Source organism: Dunckerocampus dactyliophorus, chromosome 2 (genome assembly GCF_027744805.1).
Source record: "Dunckerocampus dactyliophorus isolate RoL2022-P2 chromosome 2, RoL_Ddac_1.1, whole genome shotgun sequence".
In the NCBI taxonomy this organism is placed as follows: domain Eukaryota; kingdom Metazoa; phylum Chordata; class Actinopteri; order Syngnathiformes; family Syngnathidae; genus Dunckerocampus; species Dunckerocampus dactyliophorus.
Genome location: NC_072820.1, coordinates 30,979,381 through 31,000,394, shown reverse-complemented (window position 1 = coordinate 31,000,394; position 21,014 = coordinate 30,979,381). Strand labels below are relative to the sequence as shown.

General features: G+C 40.5%; 1 protein-coding gene across 5 annotated transcripts in view; it reads right to left on the bottom strand.

Moving 5' to 3' along the window:
• Nucleotides 1–21,014, bottom strand: part of LOC129177050 (A disintegrin and metalloproteinase with thrombospondin motifs 14) — a 48,651-nt gene that overhangs the window by 2,336 nt on the left and 25,301 nt on the right. For 3 of the 5 annotated variants that reach the window (XM_054767744.1, XM_054767745.1, XM_054767748.1), the window contains exons 7-19: nucleotides 16,439–16,544; nucleotides 15,515–15,863; nucleotides 15,326–15,439; nucleotides 13,265–13,413; nucleotides 11,671–11,843; nucleotides 11,471–11,604; nucleotides 10,303–10,426; nucleotides 5,594–5,674; nucleotides 4,348–4,514; nucleotides 4,120–4,285; nucleotides 2,543–2,675; nucleotides 2,247–2,454; nucleotides 1,066–1,195 (exon numbers count right to left, since the gene is read on the bottom strand). In XM_054767744.1, the coding sequence (XP_054623719.1) occupies nucleotides 1,066–1,195; nucleotides 2,247–2,454; nucleotides 2,543–2,675; nucleotides 4,120–4,285; nucleotides 4,348–4,514; nucleotides 5,594–5,674; nucleotides 10,303–10,426; nucleotides 11,471–11,604; nucleotides 11,671–11,843; nucleotides 13,265–13,413; nucleotides 15,326–15,439; nucleotides 15,515–15,863; nucleotides 16,439–16,544 (2,034 nt within the window). The remainder of the gene's footprint in view (nucleotides 1–1,065; nucleotides 1,196–2,246; nucleotides 2,455–2,542; nucleotides 2,676–4,119; nucleotides 4,286–4,347; nucleotides 4,515–5,593; nucleotides 5,675–10,302; nucleotides 10,427–11,470; nucleotides 11,605–11,670; nucleotides 11,844–13,264; nucleotides 13,414–15,325; nucleotides 15,440–15,514; nucleotides 15,864–16,438; nucleotides 16,545–21,014) is intronic. The other 2 variants (XM_054767746.1, XM_054767747.1) reach the window with 1 other exon arrangement.

The window sequence follows — 21,014 nt, the reverse complement described above, 5'->3', positions numbered from 1 at the left end:
ATAGGGACAAGCATTCAAAGCAGTATACATGTTATAAAACATACTTTCACAGCGGTATGTTGAAGGTGGGGGGTGGGGCGGCGACGAAATACACAAAAAAAGGTTGGAAAGACCCCTTGATTTTCATTAAGAAGCAGATTTAAAACAATAATTGAAGGATAAGCAACTCCAAGGTAATTTACACCTACCATTCTGTGTGTTGAAGCCGACCAATCTTATCTCCATGTCTCTGACATCGGACACCTCTACATAAGACACGCTAGTTTCATCCTCAGGGTTCCAATAAATACGGTTTAATTCCCTGTTCTGCAAGTTCTCTATTTCATCTCCAGATGTTTCTTCCTCCTCAAAAACTATTGCCACATCTCTCAAATCTTCGCTATAATCACTGTAAACATCATCTGTCTCATATCCCGCCATGTTTGTTTACCTGTGAAGTTCGACTGCGCTGACGTCACCTGGAAAACGCCTCTTTTCTGCGACTGGAGCTCATCAAGGCACCGGCCATGAACAATAAATGTAATTTTTGCGAATTTATCATTCGCTTTCAAAGAACAAACAACGTAGAACATAATTATGAACAATAGACAACATATTTAGGCAATGTTGATAAATCATGTCAGTGACCCTTTAAAGTTACAGTCCGTGCTTAGTAGACCTGTGTGAGACATTTCATGTCACCCCAGCGCCACAAAGAGGTGTATTTGATAGAAAAATAATAGCACATACAACACAGTAGGGGTGCATGTTTTGACACACTTCCAACCTTTTGTGTGCAGCACTTGAGGAGTAGAAGCTTGCACATACATGCTGAAATAGGACATTTCATGTAAGCCCCATTCACGCAGCTAAAAATCTGTCTGTTGTTCTATGGAAAAAGCTTTTATATAATATTGCACAATATCTATGTACTTCCCATCCGCTGTATCATTATAATTATCTCTGAAACAAACACTTCTCCAATCAAATCCATTATGTTCTCTCTTTTCCTGAGTTGCGGTTCATTAAAACAAGCCAGTGGAGTCATACAGTGTCAATCAAGCTCAGTGTGCCTCCTTTAATTACCTGGACAAGAGCTCGGCTTGCAAATGAGGACTGTCTCTGGCTTGTCGCCCTCACAGTCACCCACGGTGTTGTCGCTAGCCTTGCAGACCACTTGCCTTTGCTGGATGCCCTCACCGCAGGAAACAGAGCACTACAACATCACACAAAATGACACATTAATGGCACCCTAATGAAATGAGAGACAGATGACTTGATTGGACGTCTACAGACAGGGATTTTTAATAATGTCAGTATTACCTAAATGTCAAATCATGTTATGTTTCTAGTCAGCACCTTAGCAGCAATGGCACTCTAACAAACAGTTTTCAGCCAATCTATCATAATACCTGGTCTTGCGACCGGAAAAGTGACCATTGCAAGGAGGTAAGGTTCACTTCAACAGCTTTTGATTCATCCAGGAAGACTTTCTAGTCAGCACTCGAAATATCAGTACTTTGCCAATCTGTCGTGGTACCTGGTGGTACATGTTTTTTTCAGTGGAAAACTGTCAATCGCATTTCAGTCCTGCTCAGTTCAACACCCGGGAAAAGTTTGTAGTCAACACTCTAACAATCACAGCACTCTACAACAGCTTTTAGCCAATCTATCATAATACCTGGTTTTGCAACAGAATTGTTACAGACATGGGATAAGCAATGTATGATGAATATCCTGACTTGCAAACAGCATTTATATACAGTGTACTGTCCTTGAACAGGAGTACATCAACTTAACTAACAGCCCACTATTTTTGGCATGGGTAAACATACAAGTGCAAGACTTTAACCATATATGTCAAGGCATGTCTGTTCAACTTGAGAGCTGCACTTTTACTCAGATTTCAGTCTGCAGAGAGCAGCTTCCCTGGTACAGAGAAATTCATGATATCAGTAAGGTTCAGTTCAACAGCTTTTGACTCATCAGGGAAGACTTTCTAGTCAGCACTCTAATAGTTTTTAGCCAATCTATGAAAGTACCTGGTTTTGCCAATGGAAATGTGTCCATTGTGAGCAGGTCAGGTTCAGTTCAACAGCTTCTGAATCACCCACGAAGAGGTTCTAGTCAACGCTCTTGCCGTCAAGTGTACAAAAGCTAAATGTTTAGTCAGCACTCCAGCAGTCAGTTTTTAGCCTTTATCTATTAATGTATAACATTACAGCAAGTACTGGAAAAGTCAAATACAAGTCCATTGCTTGTCTCACCTGAGACCACGCCCCCGTCCTCCACTGTGTGGGACATGCTGTGTGGTTACAGGTCCTCCTCGGCTCCGGCCGGTCCTCGGTGCAGTGTTTGCTGTGGACGGGCCGGTTGGTGCCGTTGTGCAGCGCCTGCATGCATTGCACTGCCCTCATCTGGTAGCCCTGCTTCCCGCAGGTCTTGCTGCACGGACTCCACTCGTCCACTACCCACCTGCCGAGGGACAGAGAGAACCTTGTGGTTGGTTCTGTCCACGACTGTTCCACATGTATTCGTCACAGCACAGCTGGGGCTCACTTACGTTGGCTGGCTGCACACCTGGACGTTGCAGCGCTTACGGATGGGTTTGGGCTTCTTGCTGGTCTCGCAGAAGTTGCGGTGCACCAAGCGGCTGTCGCTCTTTCTCCTGCATCCATATTTGGTGTACTGTATGCCTAAACAGATTTGAAAAACCACAGGATCTCAAAGAAAAGCTGTGAATTCTGAACTGGCCAGTGGCGCCAACAGGCAATCTCATAGTGTGCAGAAAAAATATATTGTTTGGCTCATGAAATGCAATAGTTAATGAGAAATTTAGTGTTACACATCACACCACAGTCAAACCTTGGTTTTTGTATGCTCCAGCTTTCGTATGATTCGATTTTCATCAAAATTGCTTTTTCCTATGGAAAAACTTCAATAGCGAGATGAGCCGAGTAGATACCGTTCAGTTGAAGACCTTCCACTCTTGAAGATTTGCACAAATTGGATCTGAGAAAGGGCTCAGTTCTACTCTAATCTGTGTTCTAGTCTACTGCAAATGTATTTGACAGACTGATCCAATGGGCCTTGCCCTGTGTGCTGGGGGAAAAGGGTGCCTTCAACAGATTTTGACTATTCTGAGAAGACTTTCTACAAGATGTGGACTGTGCTCTAATATCCATCTAGTCCATCCCAAAGGCATTTGATGACCTTCTTCCACACCAGACTCACCCAAACTTGCCTTTATGGGCCTTGCTTTGTGAACTCAGGAAAGAAAAGTGCCTTCAACAGCTTTTGACTCTCCTGGGAAGACGTTCTACAAGATTTCAAGAGCATTGGACCTAAGATAGTGTGTAAATGTGCTCTATTCTTCGCTCAAGTTCATTCCAAATGTATTTCACAGGGTGTTCTTCCACATCAGACTCATCCGAGCATGTGTTTATTGGTCTTGCTTTGTGTATTCGCAAAAGAAAATACCTACAATTGCTTTTGAACCTTCTGGGGAGACTTTCTATAAGATGTGGACCTAAGATAGGACTTGGTTCTGCTCTAATCTCCATTCTAGTCCATCCCAAATGTGTTTGATGGCCTTCTTCCACACCAGACTCGTCCACGCATGCCTTTATTGGTCTTGCTTTGTGTATTTCAAAAAGCCTTCAACAGCTCTTGACTCCTCTGGGAAGACTTTCTACAAGATGTCAAGAGCGTTGGGCCTGAGATAGGGTCTACCGCTGCGCTACCCTCAGTTTTAGTCCATTTGAAATGTATTTGACGAGGTATTCTTCCACACCAGACTCATCCAAGCATGCTTTTATAGGTCTTGCTTTGTGTACTCGCAAAAGAACAGTGCCTTCAGCAGCTTTTGACTCTTCTTGGAAGACTTTCTACAAGATGTGGGTAGGGCCTAGTTCTTCTCTAATTGCTGTTCTAGTTCCTCCCAAAGGTGTTCTGCTTCCGCACCAAACTCACCCAAGCATGCCTATACAGGTCTTGCCTTGTGTATACAGTTGTCCATAACTAGAATTGAATTAACATTTAGAATCAAAAAGAATGAAAGAATTAACATTTACACTGCCTCAATGCATATATTTTTTGTCCATGTTCATGTGAGAGTCTCGTCTGGAGTGGACCACTGACCTCCGCCGCAAGGTTTGGAACACTGCGACCAGCTTTTCAGCGCCCACTCGTACGTGTCCAGTTCGGCCAGGAGGACGTTGTTGTTGGTGATGAGAGGCAGCAGGTCCTCATGTATGATGTATTTATACGTCAAGCTGATCTTTGCCTCCTCTTCCCGCGGATTGACCTGACGATTGAGAACAAAAAAAAATTAATTGGTACGTCATTAATTGATGTCTGAGGGCTCACCAGCACTAAGATGGCTTCATGCAGAGGGCCGGACGTCCGCAGGGTCTCCTTCCCGCCGCCCTCGATAGTGTAGTTCCATTGTAAACCGTTCTCGATGAAGGTCTTTGATTCGGTGTCCTCACTTTTGCCGTTGAGGATGAAGTTGCCTGTCACTTGATTCTTCACCGCTGTCGGGAATACAAATTGCGCAAAAGCTGATTGGTTTCCCTGTGACCTGCACACAATCACCACTCAAACTGTATGTCTCTCTAGAGCAGGGTTTGCCAACCCGTCCATCGTGAGCTACTACTCGATCTTTGGTACTTGCCGGTTGATCACGAGAACATTTTGAAAAAAATGTATTATCACATCAGTCCCCTCACCTCTCGGAGAGCGACCAACAGGCACGCATTTTGTCCACTGAACACGCCCGTACACCTCGTACAGTTGTTTTGTTGGCTACTCCACCCATCTCTGAGTAGACAATGTATTACATATTTTGTATAAGAATACATTGGTGTTTCTTGTGCCTTGATTTATGTTATTTTTGGAAATATTTAATTTATTTTTAGTTAAAGGGGTATTGTTAAAAATACATTAATTTGCTGATTATTATTTTGATTGATAACCTTTATGTTCTTATTTTATATTCTTATTTTATTGCATTAAAACTACTATATATGTGTGGGATCAATAAAGGTCTTATCTTGCCGAACTGAGCTACATTTGTTATCATCGTAATATTTGTCCAAACAAATGTAGCTTTAGTTGTACCAGGCATTAAAATGGATAAGAAACTGAAGAAACAAGGGTGGCTTTTGAGACACCACACACAGCATGGAAGTGCCAATCGAAGCAGCCTTTGGTAAAATTACTGCATTTCCAAGGCTTCAGGACACAGCAAGGGTGCTTTTCTACCCGCTGAAAGCTCCACAAAGCTTATTATGACTTCAAGGTTTGCTCTGTTGAAAAGTTCTGAAGTGGTACAAAAGACCTGAAGAAGCCAACAAATGACGCTTATTGATCGTGGAATGTTCCTTTATGAAACCTTTTTAATCATGTTTCAAACGAACCATTACCATTACCTTTTCCCTTCGAATGGCAGGCGAGCAAAGGTGCTAAAAGTGAAAGCAAAAGTGACATCTCTCAAGGAATTAGTCTAATCATCAGGTGTGAGCAGGTTACTGAATGTCAGCTCCATTCATTCGGTGGTCACGCATCACAGCTTTATTATAACCTTTGGATGAGACCATGCCAGGCCACTCACCAATTAAATGGGGAGAGGTGTCGTTCTCCTCGATGACGATGTGACGGGCTCCAACGGGAATGTCGAACATTTTCAGCATGCCTAACAAGACAAAGAGCGAAGTGGGGACCCTGTCATCACATGGTCAGGAAACATGGTCTCATTAGATGCCTCTTGTGTAATTGAAACACAAGAGGCCACGTGTGCTCCTTGAGCATGAAGGTCAGCTTTTCAGTATCAGTAAGTAGTGATTTTTTTCAACTTGACTTAATTGTCTCATGCTACAGTTTTGTTTGTTATGTTACAAATATTTATTTTCCATTATTTATTTATTAATATGCCATTGTCAATAATTATTGTATTTTTATTATTATTTATTATTTGTGTTTTTCTATTTTATTTTATTGTATCTTGCAACTCTTTCGCATTATTAATTTTTTTTTGTATATTAGTTATTTTTAATCATTATTTTTATTGTTTATTTTTTGTTTATTTGTTTTTTTCTGTTTTGTTGTATTGTCTCTTTTGTGTAATATAATAAAACTATTATAATATGTATTTTATTTATCATTATTATTATTATTATTATTAACTAGGGATGTCCATTATTGGCTTTTTTTTACCAATATCTGATATGCCGATATTGTCCAACTCCCAATTTCCAATTCCGATATCAACCGATACCGATATGCGTAACATAGATACTTTTTTTAAACGGTGCCGCCACGGTGGCTGCCTTTCAAGCAGCTCTGTTTGTTCTCCTACTATTCATCATCTTTTAAGTAATTAGATATTCTATCCTATGGGTATGGAATCGTCCACATCGATTTATTCAGGCACATTTTTATATGGGTGGGCTGATAGTATTGGACATCCCTATTAACTATCAGTGTCATTAGTGATATTATTTTATTATTGTGTATTTGTGTGTTTGTTTTCTTTGACTGTCTCTTTCTACTTCTGTTTTAATTATGTGTATTTTATTATTGATATTATCTTAAAAGTATTATTACTATTATTATATCACTAAGAGTGCCATAAATTTTTTTTAATCATTATTTATTATTATTATTATCAGGTCTGTCAATCAATTAAAAATATTTGATGGCAATTAATTGCATGTTGTCCACAGTTAACTCATAGTTAATCACAGATAGAAAGATGTTTTTATCAATAATAAGTGTACGTTAGAGAGATCATTTTTAAGGTTTTTAAGACACCTGTCAACATGAAACTAGATAATATATTTGCTTTATGCAAATTTTTGTTGATTAAATATTCTGTTTTTTAAACTGCTCAACATAAAATGGACCTCCTATTAGTATAAATGTATAAAAAACAAACGCAATGTACAACAAGAACTGTCCATCACTGAAATATTCTCAAGCATATAATCTCACTAAATATAACTATCATTACAAATAAAGGTTTGTAAACTAAGTGAAATTAAAACAAGGCGTTACAAAAATAAATATTGACAACTTACAAAAGTTGTTGTGCTTAAGAACAGTCAGTAGATACAGAAGTGGGACTGCGCCAATATACCGTAATGCAGTCAGGCTATAGCTTATACTTCACTTCCAAACGCTCTTTGGCAGAGACATACACACACACTCTATCACACTTTTCTTAGTCTGGCGACTTCAACAGCATAGAAACATGACACAACATGCAAGTTTTATCTTTAACAAACACAGCAGTTCAAGCACGCGAATAATAATAATAATAATAATAATGCTAAAAATTCCCTCGCAAGCCGCTAAGCGGGATTTATATCCCGATGTATGTGTTACCACACGCACAGGCTCTGCAAATTTTGGGAAATTGGTTGGCCGTGGCCAGCACATAGAGGAAGTAGGCTATCAAAGGGGTTGCAAGGGTGTCGTACTTATGGACAAGTGATTCGTGACACACACGTGCACGCCCTCCGTTGGTAGCTTTTAGATAGAGGTTTGACTTGTGCGTGCTAGGTGTGCTTGATGTAAGGCTGTCTTATGTTTCACTCACTGGGGACGTACCGTGAGTGGGCATAGTACGAGGCTCGTTAAGATGGGCGTACTGGCTTCCTACGACACCTACGGCTATCGTGACCGGGAGAACCAGAGTAAACGGCGGGAAGAGTGCCCGCCGTGGCTGGGTAAGGTGCATCAATGTCAAATACGCTGTGTGAGCAGCCGCGGTGTGTCCACGGAGGTCAGGAGAACTAGAGTGTACAGCTGGAGGAGTCGCCCGCTGCGGGAGGAGCCGCAGCCGTGGCCGGGCCATGTACACAATGTACTTTTGAACATGCGACACACACACACTCCTCATCTGCCTTGCCCGCCCTTGCGACTTGGCTGCGCGCAAGGTTTTCCTGCGTGCATGCAGAAAATGATTTGCATCCCAATTTCCTTCCCTGTCAGTGTGCATGTCCCTTGCGATTTTCCCCATTTTTGCACAGTCAGCACAATAGGAGCATGTACGTCGGGATGTACCGTGAGTCCCACTTTACTGCCATCTCATTGGGCGATGTGTGTGTGCTCGCTCACTTCTGTCTTTGTCCCCCAAATACTAAGGTGACACAGGCGAGCTAGCTCTGTCCTGGACGGTCCTCTGGACTCCGTGGAGGAAGTGGGGGAGAGAAGGATGTTGGCTAAGCTGACATCCATCATGAACAACACCTCTCACCCGCTACATGACACTGTTGTTTCCCTTAGCAGCTCCTTCAGCAGCAGACTGTTACACCCACGGTGTAAGAAGGAGAGGTTCCGCAGGTCCTTCATACCGACCGCTGTCAGGCTCTACAACACCTGCACCACCTGAACCATGTTGTAGACACTATGCTTTCTTTACACTGTTCTCTTTACTTGTCTTGCTGCTGTAACAAGTAAATTTCCCCGCTGTGGGATAAATAAAGTACATACAATACAATACAATACAAGCCCTCCAAATAGCTCATAGTCTTCGGCTGGTAACTAGCAGCTCGTAACCCAAATTTTAGCTCGCAGTTCAATGCAAAAAATCAGCCTAGAGACGGTTTGTATCTTAAAAAACACTTATATGACAAGGTAGCGGTGTATAAAGGAAAATTTTAAAAATACCTGCAGTGCTCCAGTATGGACTCCAGCTGAGTCCAGCAAGAGGCATTTGAGACTCAACGTACTCCATGGCAACTCAACTCACAGTGACAGTAGATACAAATAATTTTGGTCTTGTCAAGACAGCCATCTGCTAGGGCTCAAAATACCCTTTTCTTTGTCTATTTCTGCTCAATATTTATTCTCGCTTGTGGCTCCACATCAACTGCCACACCGCTGCATTTTCTCAAAGTAGGCGTGGGCCGAGGGTCAAACAGGACGTGTGCACGTTAATCACGTGTCAAAAAAATAGTGGCGTTAAAGGGAATTTCCGTTAACTCGTTATTGTCTTAGCCCTAATTATTATGCTTTTTCTTTATCTACTATTTATTTGTCTTTTTTTAGTTTTTCTATTTTAAATTTTAATCCTTTGGAAAGCAATTTGATAAAATCTGTTAAAAATGGAGCATCTGGGATTACACATCATTCAAAATGAATAGCATGCTTCTGCAAGAATAGAGAAACAACGCTGATCTGGTAAATACAGTAAATAATCTCTGACTGCTGAAGATGGCTCCAGCTACCTCTTTGTATGTATTCAACACAATAATGTAGGGTCCTAGTAGTTCCGCGTTAACTCGGAATTGGCCAATAAAAACGGAGTCTATTGTTAAACGCGGAATCTCACGGAAATTGAAATGCTGTAACCGTAACCGTGAGGAGAAGGAACATTAGTGTGGGGAAATATTTCCCCAGAGGACCACTCATTCACTCGGCATGTCCTCACAAACACTAACCAGCCGCCTCCTGAACTAAACATGTCGAGGCGGCAACCGGAAACATCGGCTAAATCGTTGAAAAAACTTTGAAACGCTTACTTGTCCCGAGCGTGACGTACAGCAATAGCCAGTGTAAGCTGGCTGGGTTAGCTTCTTTTAGCGGAGCATGCTAATGCGGCTGTATGAGTTGTGCTTTAGTGCTTGTTAATGTAACAGAGCTTTTTAGGATGGCCGTTGACTTCAAGCAAGTTGTGTGTGAAACAGGGACGACAGCCACGGATGCAAGAGGCACTTGGATCGCTATCTCGCGTAGCAACAGTCCAAACACATTTCCACACACACATGAAACTTCTGACCTTCAGAATAAGTGTAGATTTTTACACACAAATCAAACCTCCGGCCAACAAAATAAGAGCGACACACATCCTGTCTAATGGTGGTAATAAAATAAGGGTGTCATAAAAAGTAGCTTAGATGAATAAAGCTATTATAATTGCATTTGCAACTACCGGTATGTCTTCTTTAACCACAAGCACAGATATGAGGGTTTTTTGAGGATTTTCTAGCAATGAAAAGTGAGAAAAGTAAAAAAAAAATACTGGGAAATGAAATACTGGGCTAAATTCTCCAGTGATGTATTGCATCAATAAATGTAAGGATTTTAGCATTTATTTTATTCACTGATACAAAAAACACACAATAAACAGGGATAAAATAAGTGTAAAAAGGAAAAAAAATGAATACAAAAAATGAAAACGGAAAAAAATGAATTTGAGAAAAAATAAAACGGATTTCATAGGGACAAAATAATGTTAGATGTTGGAGGTCCAGTTGTACCTAATGTGAGCACTGAGATGAACAAAATGGCCAAGTGGGCATTTTTTTTTTTTCCTACCGTTCTTTTTAGGCGTCTTGGTGAGCGTCAGCTTGACAGTGCGACAATGCGAGTTGTCCCCCTCGCACACACCACACTTGTCCTGCTCTTTGTATGAGCCGACCTCCTTGTCACAGCCGACGTGCTGCCAGGTGGGGGAATGGGAGGGTGGGGGAGAAAGACGGTCATGAGGAGCGGGTGATCCAGATTACAGTCTAGACAGTGCTGGGCTCCTGATGCCATGGGAAAAAGGCATCTAGGAGGTGATGCAGCAATGTAGTCAAAACAAAGTCAGTGGGTGTTCGCCTCACAGTCAAGGTTGTTAACGTGCAAAGACAAAATATATTCAACAGCCTGGTGTGTTTGTGTTTGGACAGATATGACTGATATCCTCCTGTTAATGCAGCAAACCATCAAATAATAACCATACTGCTAACTGCATGCTTAGAAATAACTTAGAATAAAGGATTTGTTAAGGATACAATATGGTATGATCTGTTGTGAAATTATATGGTATGGTGCAGAATTATATGACATGAGGTAAGGTTCTATAAGGTTATGATATGGCGTAGTATGCTTTATGGTAGTGTATAATAATAAGGAATTTATTTTATATAACGCCATTTTACAAGGTACGCAAAGCGTTTCAACAAGGGCCACATATGGAAAAATAAAAGGATGCAAGGGCCAGTTTGATACTTTGTAAAGCAACATATTTTAAAAAGTTATGTATATTTCAAGAAAAAAATGCATCACAGCTTTGTGATACAGGTGAAAAAGCCGATTATTACTATCAACTTCGGTCTTTGCTCCCCCCCATTTTTGCTGCTGTTGTTTTTTTTTTAAATTTTTTTCGAAATATTGCCATTTTTTTCATAAATAATCTTAAAAAATTTTATTCTCATAATATCATGACTTTATTCCCATAATATTATAACAATTTTTTCCAAACAAATTTTCCAAAAAGTACAACTTAATTTAGTTTTGTTTGTTTCTCATATTATAACTTAAAAAACAACAACATTTTATTTTGTTAATATTTCAACTCTGTACTACTAAAATGACATTATTGTGGTAAAATTATGAATTTCTCGTTGGATTACAACTTTTTCCTGTTAATATATTGTACTTTATTCTTGTAAAATTACTGCAGATTTTTCCATTTATGCTGTTGTTGTTGGGAACCTACCAGACACTCGCCTCGGGCGCACACACTGAAGTGGTCACTGTAGCTGCAGCGGGTCCCGTCGTGCATCACCTGGTTCATGAAGACCACCTCCCCCGTTTCCTTGGACGTGCAGCTCAGCTCACACTTGCGACTCTCTGCAAACACGACAAAAAAAGCACATAAATCTCCAAACTAAACGGAGATGAAGCGTCACTCCGTACCGTCCGGGTGCTCATACGGCAGCCAGGTGTGCTTCATGTTGTTGTGGTATTTGTTGCTCCTCTGGAGGCACTGCTGAGCACGGAAGTCCTCGTAGGGGCCGGCGCACTCCTCTGTGTTGCACATCTGGTAATCGAACGCCGAGCCGGGGCAATCGCGTCCATCGTAGGCCGGCCTAGCACGAGTGGTGATTCAAAGCATAGAAGGTTTAAACTGACATGAAAAATCAATAGTGCTATAACAGAGAGTTCCATTTATGTATCCATCATTCAACATCAGTAGAGTTTGTGCTTGCTCTGAAATTGGGAATTCATTTAAATCGTGACAAAAAACTTTATTTTCGTGCCCTGCACAAGGTTGTCGAAGGCAAAATCAGTAGAGTGCTTGCTCTGAAATTAGGCATTCATTTCCATTGGTTCAAATTTGGGACAAAAAACGGATTTTTATGCTTTATGACGTCATGATCCCTACATTCATGTTTGTGAAAGAGCAAAATCCATAGGGTTCTTGCCCTGGAACTAGGCATTCATTTCAATTGGTTGGATTTTGCAACAAGAAATGTGGTTTTAGTGCGCTTTGACCTCAGATACCACTATTCGGGGTTGTAGATGTGCAAAATCAATAGGGTGCTTGCGCTGAAATTGGGAATTCATTTAAATTAGTACAAATCTTACCAGTCCAGGGTGTACCCCACCTCTTGCCCGAAGTCAGCTGGGATAGGCTCTAGCATACCTGCGACCCTAGTGAGGATAAGCGGCATAGAAGATGGATGGGATGGATACTACAAATCTGTGACAGGAAACTTGATTTTTGTGCCCTTTGACCCAAATAATACTGACATCCAAGGTTGTAGAAGAGCAAAATCAATAGGGTGCTTGCTCTGAAACTGGGCATTCATTTCCATTGGTTCAAATTTTGGACAGGAAACTTGACCTTTATGCCTTTTTCATGATATCAAAATCCAAGGTGGTAAAAGAGCAAAATCAATTCTTGCTCTGGAACTGGGTGTTCATTTTATGCATCCATCCATTTTCTATGCCGCTTGACCTTGCTCTGAAATTGGGCATTCATTTCAATTAGTTGAAATATGTGACAAGAAATGTGATTTTTGTGCCTTTTGACCTCATGATACTTGCATCCAAAGTTGTAAAAGAGCAAAATCAATAGGGTTCTATTCACTTCCATTGGTTTAATCTTGTGACAAGAAACGTGCCTTTGACCTCAATAATACTGATATTCAAGGTTGTAGAAGAGTAAAATCAACAGGGCACTTTCTTAAAATTGGGGAACAATCCCATTTATAGAGGTATGTTTTGACCCTTGAATGCTCCATATCAGCAGGGGTTTTGTTAAAAAATGTGTCATCCTAAATCAAAAGGATTCTTGCACTGACATAAAGAAATGTTTGTGGCTGTTGAAGAGAAAGAAACAGAAGTAAAGTTACAATTAGCAACTCTCTCATGTTTACAGTGAACAAATAGCAGCCTGTGGTACTTTTCAACTCTTTTTAAACCCTGGGTTGCCTTCAAAGCAGCACTGGCTCATCCACACTAGTCCAGAAAGCTAAACATAGCACAACACATGAGCGGCACTCACGGGGGGTCGTTGCATTGTCGGCTACGGGAGCGAACTCCTCCTCCGCACGTCCGTGAACAAGAGCCAAACTTGGACCAGGAGCTCCAGCTCCCGTCGTGGCCTTGAGGCTCCTGGCTGGACCTCCAGATGCAATGACCTTTGAAACACCACTGACAAGAATGACAACGTTAAAGACCAAAAGAGACCACCAATGACATTTTTAAATTCGACTTTTTAAGGTCCCATAAAGTATTCTTTAAATAAGTGTCAGAGGTGACAGAATAGTGTATTGGATTTTATTTTGTCCAAAATTTTGTCTTGATACTGGAATTTAGACACTAGCATAGCTACATGTGAGCTACAGTGCTAACATTACACTCACATTTTAACAGCAACATCATGCTGGGTTAGCCTGTTTGCTGAAGAGAAACTAAATGATCAAACTTAAAGCTCTCACATCTGTAGGTGACTGACGTATAGTTGGCAGAGATTTATTTTAAGACGTGTACTGAAACCTGCTTTCCTCCAAATACTGAGTGGGGAGTCCCTTTTCGGTTTTAATCCGAAAAGATGCAAAACAGCCAACTCCTCCCCGCAAACAACAAATATACAAGTGGTTCAGCCCATTAACATGGAAGTGACAAGCAAGGTGATCACGTGTTCCCAAATTTTAGAATGTGCAGCGGGCCAATAAAACAACAGTCATCGGCTGCAAATGGCCGCATTTTGGACACCTCTGGTTAAGCGTGTCAAAAATAAGCATTTTTAGGCCTTTTTCTGTGTGTGCCCATTAGTCGCTGTTTTTCGCCATTCGAAGGGTATGTAACCCGTATAAATAGTGACGATCTACTGCAGGAGTGCTCACACTTTTATAGCCTGCAAGCTACTTTTAAAATGGCCAAGTCCTAAAGATCTACCTACTACTATAAATATAGAAAGTATATATATTTATTTTAATAAAATATGAGCAGGTATTTATGTAGGTTATACATGTATATCAGGAGTGCACGCACTTTCGCAGCATGCAAGTACAAGTCCAAATGATCCACCTCTTTCTATAAAACATATAACTTATACAAAATGTAACCAGTCAACTCTGAAATTCTATTGTAAATATTAATGATTAGTATTTCACATTCACGTGTTCAAAGTTTACAGGTCATCAAAGTAGTTGCTATCATAATTATATTCAATATGGAAATAAAGATCATTCCACATACCTCCTAAATAGTTGAGTACTAGTGAGTGAGTACTGGTAATATGTCCGTCACATTAGCTATGTAACGTTCATTAGGACACACACCTCATCTATTACATCCAGTTAGCATTTGCTATCAAACATTAGCCATATACAAGAATGTAAAATGATGATGCAAGACAATGCAGCCCAAGTCAAGGCAACATATTAAAAAGGTTTCACCAAAGGGCACATTTTTAATTTCATCATGAAATAATAGTTTAAGAAGCCAACGAGTAGAAAACACTGATTTCTGTAGTAGAGTTGATGACGCCAAGCAAAGCTACTTTTTTTCTACGTAGCTAGCCGCTACAAGTGAACAGATAACTTTAGTTATAGATATAGACATCTTACCACAGAGTTAGTTCATCCATAATCACAATCATAAAGATGAAATTTGCATCTCCGTGTGTAGATTGAGGCGAATCGGGAGGGGAGCTTAATGTCAGATGACTGATGTCATATGACAACTACAAAGTGACGTTTATGACATCGACCCAAACTACCTTGGCGATCTACCGTTAGCTTGTGATCGATGTAATGGGCACCCCTGGTCTACTGTATACACAGGGGGTGGAGGCTCATATACGTAGCAAGGGGCGGGCCAGAGGCGATATCATGTCCATGCGGAAGGAGGATTTTTCTTCATGACGCCATGAAACTTCAAAACCATAAATTCTCTCAAAAGTAAAGAAAACGAGTGAGGGAGATAAGATCTTTCTGACATGTGGTGCTCCTAAACTGGCTCGAAGGACACATATTAACGTTAGAACACCATTAAAAAGTCACTCTTTCATAATAAGGGGTTTTATAAGCGCAAAAATGTTAAATTTGTGACTCCTCACCTTTCCTGGAGCACATTCAGTACCATCCACCGGTGGCCCTTTTTTTGTTTTGCAGAAGTACTGGTTGTCGGGATGGCTGCACCACAGCTGCTTGCAGGGGTCATACGTACGGAACTGGGTGGATAATAGCGGAAAAGGTTAATCCTGGGGAAAATGTCAGATGCAAATGGCACAAATGCATGTACTTACGGCCGTGCACATCTTATAACCGACACCGAAGTCAAAGCGGCACTGTTCGTCCATTGAATAATTGATTCCGGGGAGCTCCGGAAGCTTGGGCCACTTGTGCTCAAAGGGATCATCCAAAAGGCAGTCGTAGGAGCTGGGAGGGAGATAATGATGAGACAGAGAAACATCAGGAAAAATAGTAGGAAATGATGGGAGGGAAACAAACTGAATGTAGCGGCTCAGCTCCTGCTTGCTGCAGCGGGACCAGTGGTAGCGGTGGAAGGCCGCCTGGACGAGCGGCGCCATGATGCTGCCCATGCTGGTCTCATCGGCACAGCGGTTCCCCTGGCCGTCGTGCTCCATTCCCAGCCTGGGGGCCAGAAATGTGTCAGCAAGGTCACAAGCTGTCGTAACACATACAGCATGTATTGTGGTGCATGTTGCTAGGCAGACTTCGTTGGGCTCAGTCCGAAATTTCTGCCTTTACGAATGATGAGAACACTTTTAACTGATGTCATGACCAATGACATCAAATATCAGCTTTCAGTATGATGATAGCCGTTCTGGACAACTGCAACCCATTCGCTTTTACATATTCTAATAATTCTAATGCCACAAAATACAACCATGATTATATTATATTCATTATTATTATTATATATTATAACTCTGGCATTCTCAATCAAAGGCAAACAGAATAGCATTGTATGGCTATACCTAATATTGTGGTGGATATGGAGTGCATATTATTATCATTTATTTGGATGCAGTTGCAACAGTGAATCATAAAAATACTGTTGTATTTTTTAGCATTTAGTTTGTTTGTGTACCCATTAAGTACTACACATATTTTTTAAAAAATGAAGGAATTAACGGTTAATAATTAAACCAAAGAATTGAATAAATAATCAAATAAATACAATAGAGTTCCATTTAATTACTTACACGTGGCCCGTCTCATGAGCGACCACAAAGGCGGAGGAGAAGCCGTCCTCATGGTTCAGAGTGCAGCTCCTCAGCGGATGGCACATCCCAGTCACCGGAGCATAACCTAGGACAGACGGGTGAAGGTCGTTACATTTTCAAGCAGCAACGATGACGCTTCAATGTAACCTATTCAACCGGCTGTGATTTTTCAGCAGCGTACGCCTGCTCACTCTAGACGTGTTTCCAATGTTTTGCCAAATTGTTAAAGGGATAGTTTGGATTTTTTGACATGAATTTATACTGTATGACACCCCCATCAGCAGTGTAGTCCACCAACAGCAACCTGGTCCCCCAAGCCCAGTTGGGGTCAGATTTCGGTGCTGAAGGACGTAGTTCCAGGTAGTCCTGGGGTTACACAAGCAAGTTTGGCTTCTCAAAACAACATGCGTTGAAAAGAGGAATACATTTGCATGACAAAAATGCCTCCTCGAAAAAAATCAGACCTCAAAAATGTCTCAGCGTTATATTTTTCTCCTGCTGTATCCCTGCACACTGTCACCTGACCATTCATGTGCATGTGATGAAGACGCTCCCATCTTCTACTCAGTACGTTCTTCATCACAGAAATCTGACCAGAACTGGACTTAGCAGACCAAGTGGGGGGTAAGTCGCTGTTATTGGACTACAATGCTGATGGGGATGTCGTACAACTTCATGTCAAAAAATCTGAACTATCCCTTTAAATAATATACAAATATTCACTTCATCTATTCATTCTATATATTTTGGGGATTACATTCACATTTTATATGTAATATTATTCCATTATTATTCCATTATCCTTGGATGAGTCGTCACTGCCCACTTGGGGTAATTTTGGTTGGTCGGCCACTCCTGGGAAGGTTCACCACTGTTCCATGTTTTCACCATTTGTGGATAATGGCTCTCACTGTGGTTTGCTGGAGTCCCAAAGCTTTACAAAAGGTTTTATAACCTTTTACACTTGACCTCAGGTGTGATAAACCACAGTTAAGTTATGTTTTAACAGGGGGGCTATCACTTTTTCACACAGGGCCATGTAGGTTTGGATTTTTTTTCTCCTTAATAATAAAAGGTTTCATTTAAAAACTGCATTTTGTGTTCAGTTGTGTTGTCATTGACTAATATTTACATTAGTTTGATGATCTGAAACATTTAAGTGTGACAAACATGCAACACAATAAGAAATCAGGAAGGGGCAAACACTTTTTCACACCACTGTTTATATTTTAGATGTTTTAAATGTATTTTTGTGTACATTTTACATTTAAAACTATTGTTTGTATTTTATCCAAATGTATTTCAATTCACACGTCCATCTTTTGATTGTGATAGATTTTCTTTGTGTGTTTTGTGTATATTTTATATTTAAATCTATTTATTTCTTCTATTTTATACATGCTTTTAATACATGACTTAATTTGTAAAAAAAAAAATTAATTACCTGCTCTATTAACGTACTTTATTTTTACATTTTTGAATAAAAAATATTGTTGTTTATTTTAATAAAAAAAAGGTACACACACTTTAATTGTTTTTTTTTTAATTATTTCTATTATTATTATGTTTGTTTTATATATTCTTTGATTCTTTAGCATGTCACCAAATTTGCCGTACTCCAAATAGACCCTGAAAGCAGCGCTCATGCTGGCAACACAGCAAGCTTGCCAGCCCGGACACCTTTTGGCCGTGCAACATTATTGCCATCGTTACACCAAAGAACAACAACAACACGTGACAAAGCCAAGCGCATAGACATTCATGACATAGAACTCGATCAAGAGGTGTGCAGCGATTGTCAGCTTTTAGTGTGCTCTGTCAGAAGCAGCTTCTTCATGCCTTCTTCTGACCATGAGAAGAAGCCTTTTTGGCATGCAGCTAAAAAGCAGCAAAAAGGTGGCGGACAGCAGACATGAAAAGCCACGGAGAAGCGAAAAAAGAGTGGTTCTTTGCGCTATTTGATGAAAATGCATGGGTTTAGCGCTGCCTGCGTGTGACATGAATGCAGTGTCGGCTTTCTGTCCACCAGGCGGTAAATACTGTATATCCATCCCACGGATGGATGCACTGTTGCACAAGATGGAAGCAAAATGATGATGATGCAGCAGCAGGAGTGGCAGCAGCACTTGAACATGTTTGTATTCTTCAGAGACCATCAAAACACTTACAAATAGGTTACAAATACTTCAGCAATACTTGAAACGATTACTTCTACAGCCTAAAATGGCTATTTTATGAAAAATGTCTCATGAGCTACCGAGCCAGTGAAGGGAAGAATGAAGATGAACAATCTCGAGCGGCCTTCTCAGGATTGTGGCATGTCTGATCTCCTCATGTTTGCAGGGACATTATATACAGTCGTCCCTCGTTTATCACAGTTAATTGGTTCCAGACCCGACCTCGATAAGTGAATTTCCGCAAAGTAGGATTCAAAATTGATTAACGAAATATTTGTGTAGCTACAGCATAGAAAACCTGTTTATGACTTCCTTCCTTTATGACTTTATGACTGCAAGTCTATGTGTGCTAGCAAGTGTGTGTAGTTAGCATGCAAATATCTAACTAATATATTCCTTCACGAGCTAACTAAAGTTAGTGATTATTCTGCCCTGTTTATGCTACAGTGAGGGGCAACAATCCTCGTTACGCACCCTTTCCCCATCTGTGTCAACTAACTATGGAAAGTGGTTTAAAATCAGACAGACTCACTTAACTCAAAGGTTAGCCGGTAAATTAATCATTTTTTGTGTAATTCTAATGCTCATCCACTCTAACGTTTTCATACCCCCCCTTTTTCCCCTAGCTAGCTAACTAACAAAGTGACTTCAAGAAAAACTGCACTTTTTTTGTAAGTTTGCCCATCATCCACAATCCTTATGTGAGACATGAACACACGTCTTTCTCTTTTCTGTGCGTTCTAAAGATATAAAAACAGGTAAAAAGAGGCACCTCCAAAAACCTCCACAAGCTTTCATGGTTTTATATCCATGCTGTGACAATGTAGTAACAGTGACATTGATGATAACAAGTAACACTTATATTATTTTGCTGTATTTTGGTCATTTTAAGCATTACCGGAACGTCCCTCCTGGGCGCACTGATTTCACATAGCAACATGGAACTGAACACCTACACCTAGCATTGGACTTTTCCGAACTCACAAATAAAAACACAGCAGCAGCTCAAATATGTAGCGTTAGCTTTCGGTAGCGGCCTGATGCATTGTGAGCGCTGACTAATGCTAAAGTCTATATAAAAGACAATAAACAAACAAATGTACAAATGGGCTAACTAGCTAGAAGTAATAAAGTAGTTCATATTATGGTTAAAAACACAATGCTTTTTCCGAACCTGAGATAAATCTGCCGACAGATGGCTGCTATTCTCTTTCCAACAGCACATAGTCCCAAAATAAATCTAAAAACAACTTTGGCTCCATTATTTCATATTTTGTTAGGGCTGTCTATATTTTTTTTCTCTACTTTGCGGATTTGATGGCGTTTCACAAGAAGCCAACGGTTGCGAACACGTGAGACAACTAGGAAGTTTTCCATTTCCATTTCACATCACTCTATCTGCGGCTGGAGGACTCTCATAAGGACCCGGCCTCCTTCAACCGCATAGGCTGGGTCCAGGTCCCGAAATGGGACACAGCGGATGTGTGTTGAAGCTAGTCGTTATCCGGCTAGTAGCTAGCCGGTGAGGTGTGGCGAGGTGTCACAACACCAGTAAAATAGAGGTTTGTTGGCTCTTTTTGGAGTTTTTTTCAGAAGGCTTTATAGGCGGAATAGGTGTGTCCCATTGCATTGTTTTGATCTGTTTTTATATCTTAATGCACAAAAAAGACAGAGACATGTGTGTTCATGTCTCACATAAGGATTGTGGATGATGGGCAATGTTTTTTTTTAAAACTGCAGTTTTTCTTTAATCACATATGCTTTTCAAATTAATAGTTTCCTTGGCTTGCGCAACAACACTTGCGTGAAAATCAGTTATGACGTTTAATGAAGTCAAATTCTTCACATGAGTTAGACAACTAGCACGCTAGCTAGCTAACTAACTAGCAAAACTAAGCTTTTTCTGTAACAAACAGCAAATGACTCGTGACCTGCCTGGCTGGGTCACTTGCCAACTCTCCCGCGAGTGAGCTAAGTAACTGCCGTATTAGTGAAATGTCAACATAGGAGATCGTAATATCATTTTAGTAATAATTGATATCTTCATCTGCATCTTTTTTCGCAACTAACAATCTACCAGAATAACTGAATATGTAGTTATCTGGCTGTAACACTAGAAAACTAACTAGCTGGCTAATGTAATGCCAAAATATCGCGATCTCTATATAGGAGAACTGTTCAATTGAAAACAAATATATCATATATTTATCCAGTTCTTTTTAACAACTGCCAAAATAGTGCGATGTTAGCCATTAACAAACAAACAAGCTAACAAAACTGGTAGTTGCTGAGTATTCTATGAATGTTTGCCATAAGTATAAATAAATATGGCAGTCCGGGCTAACTAGCTTGCTAAGTTTGCCAAAATACTGCCATGT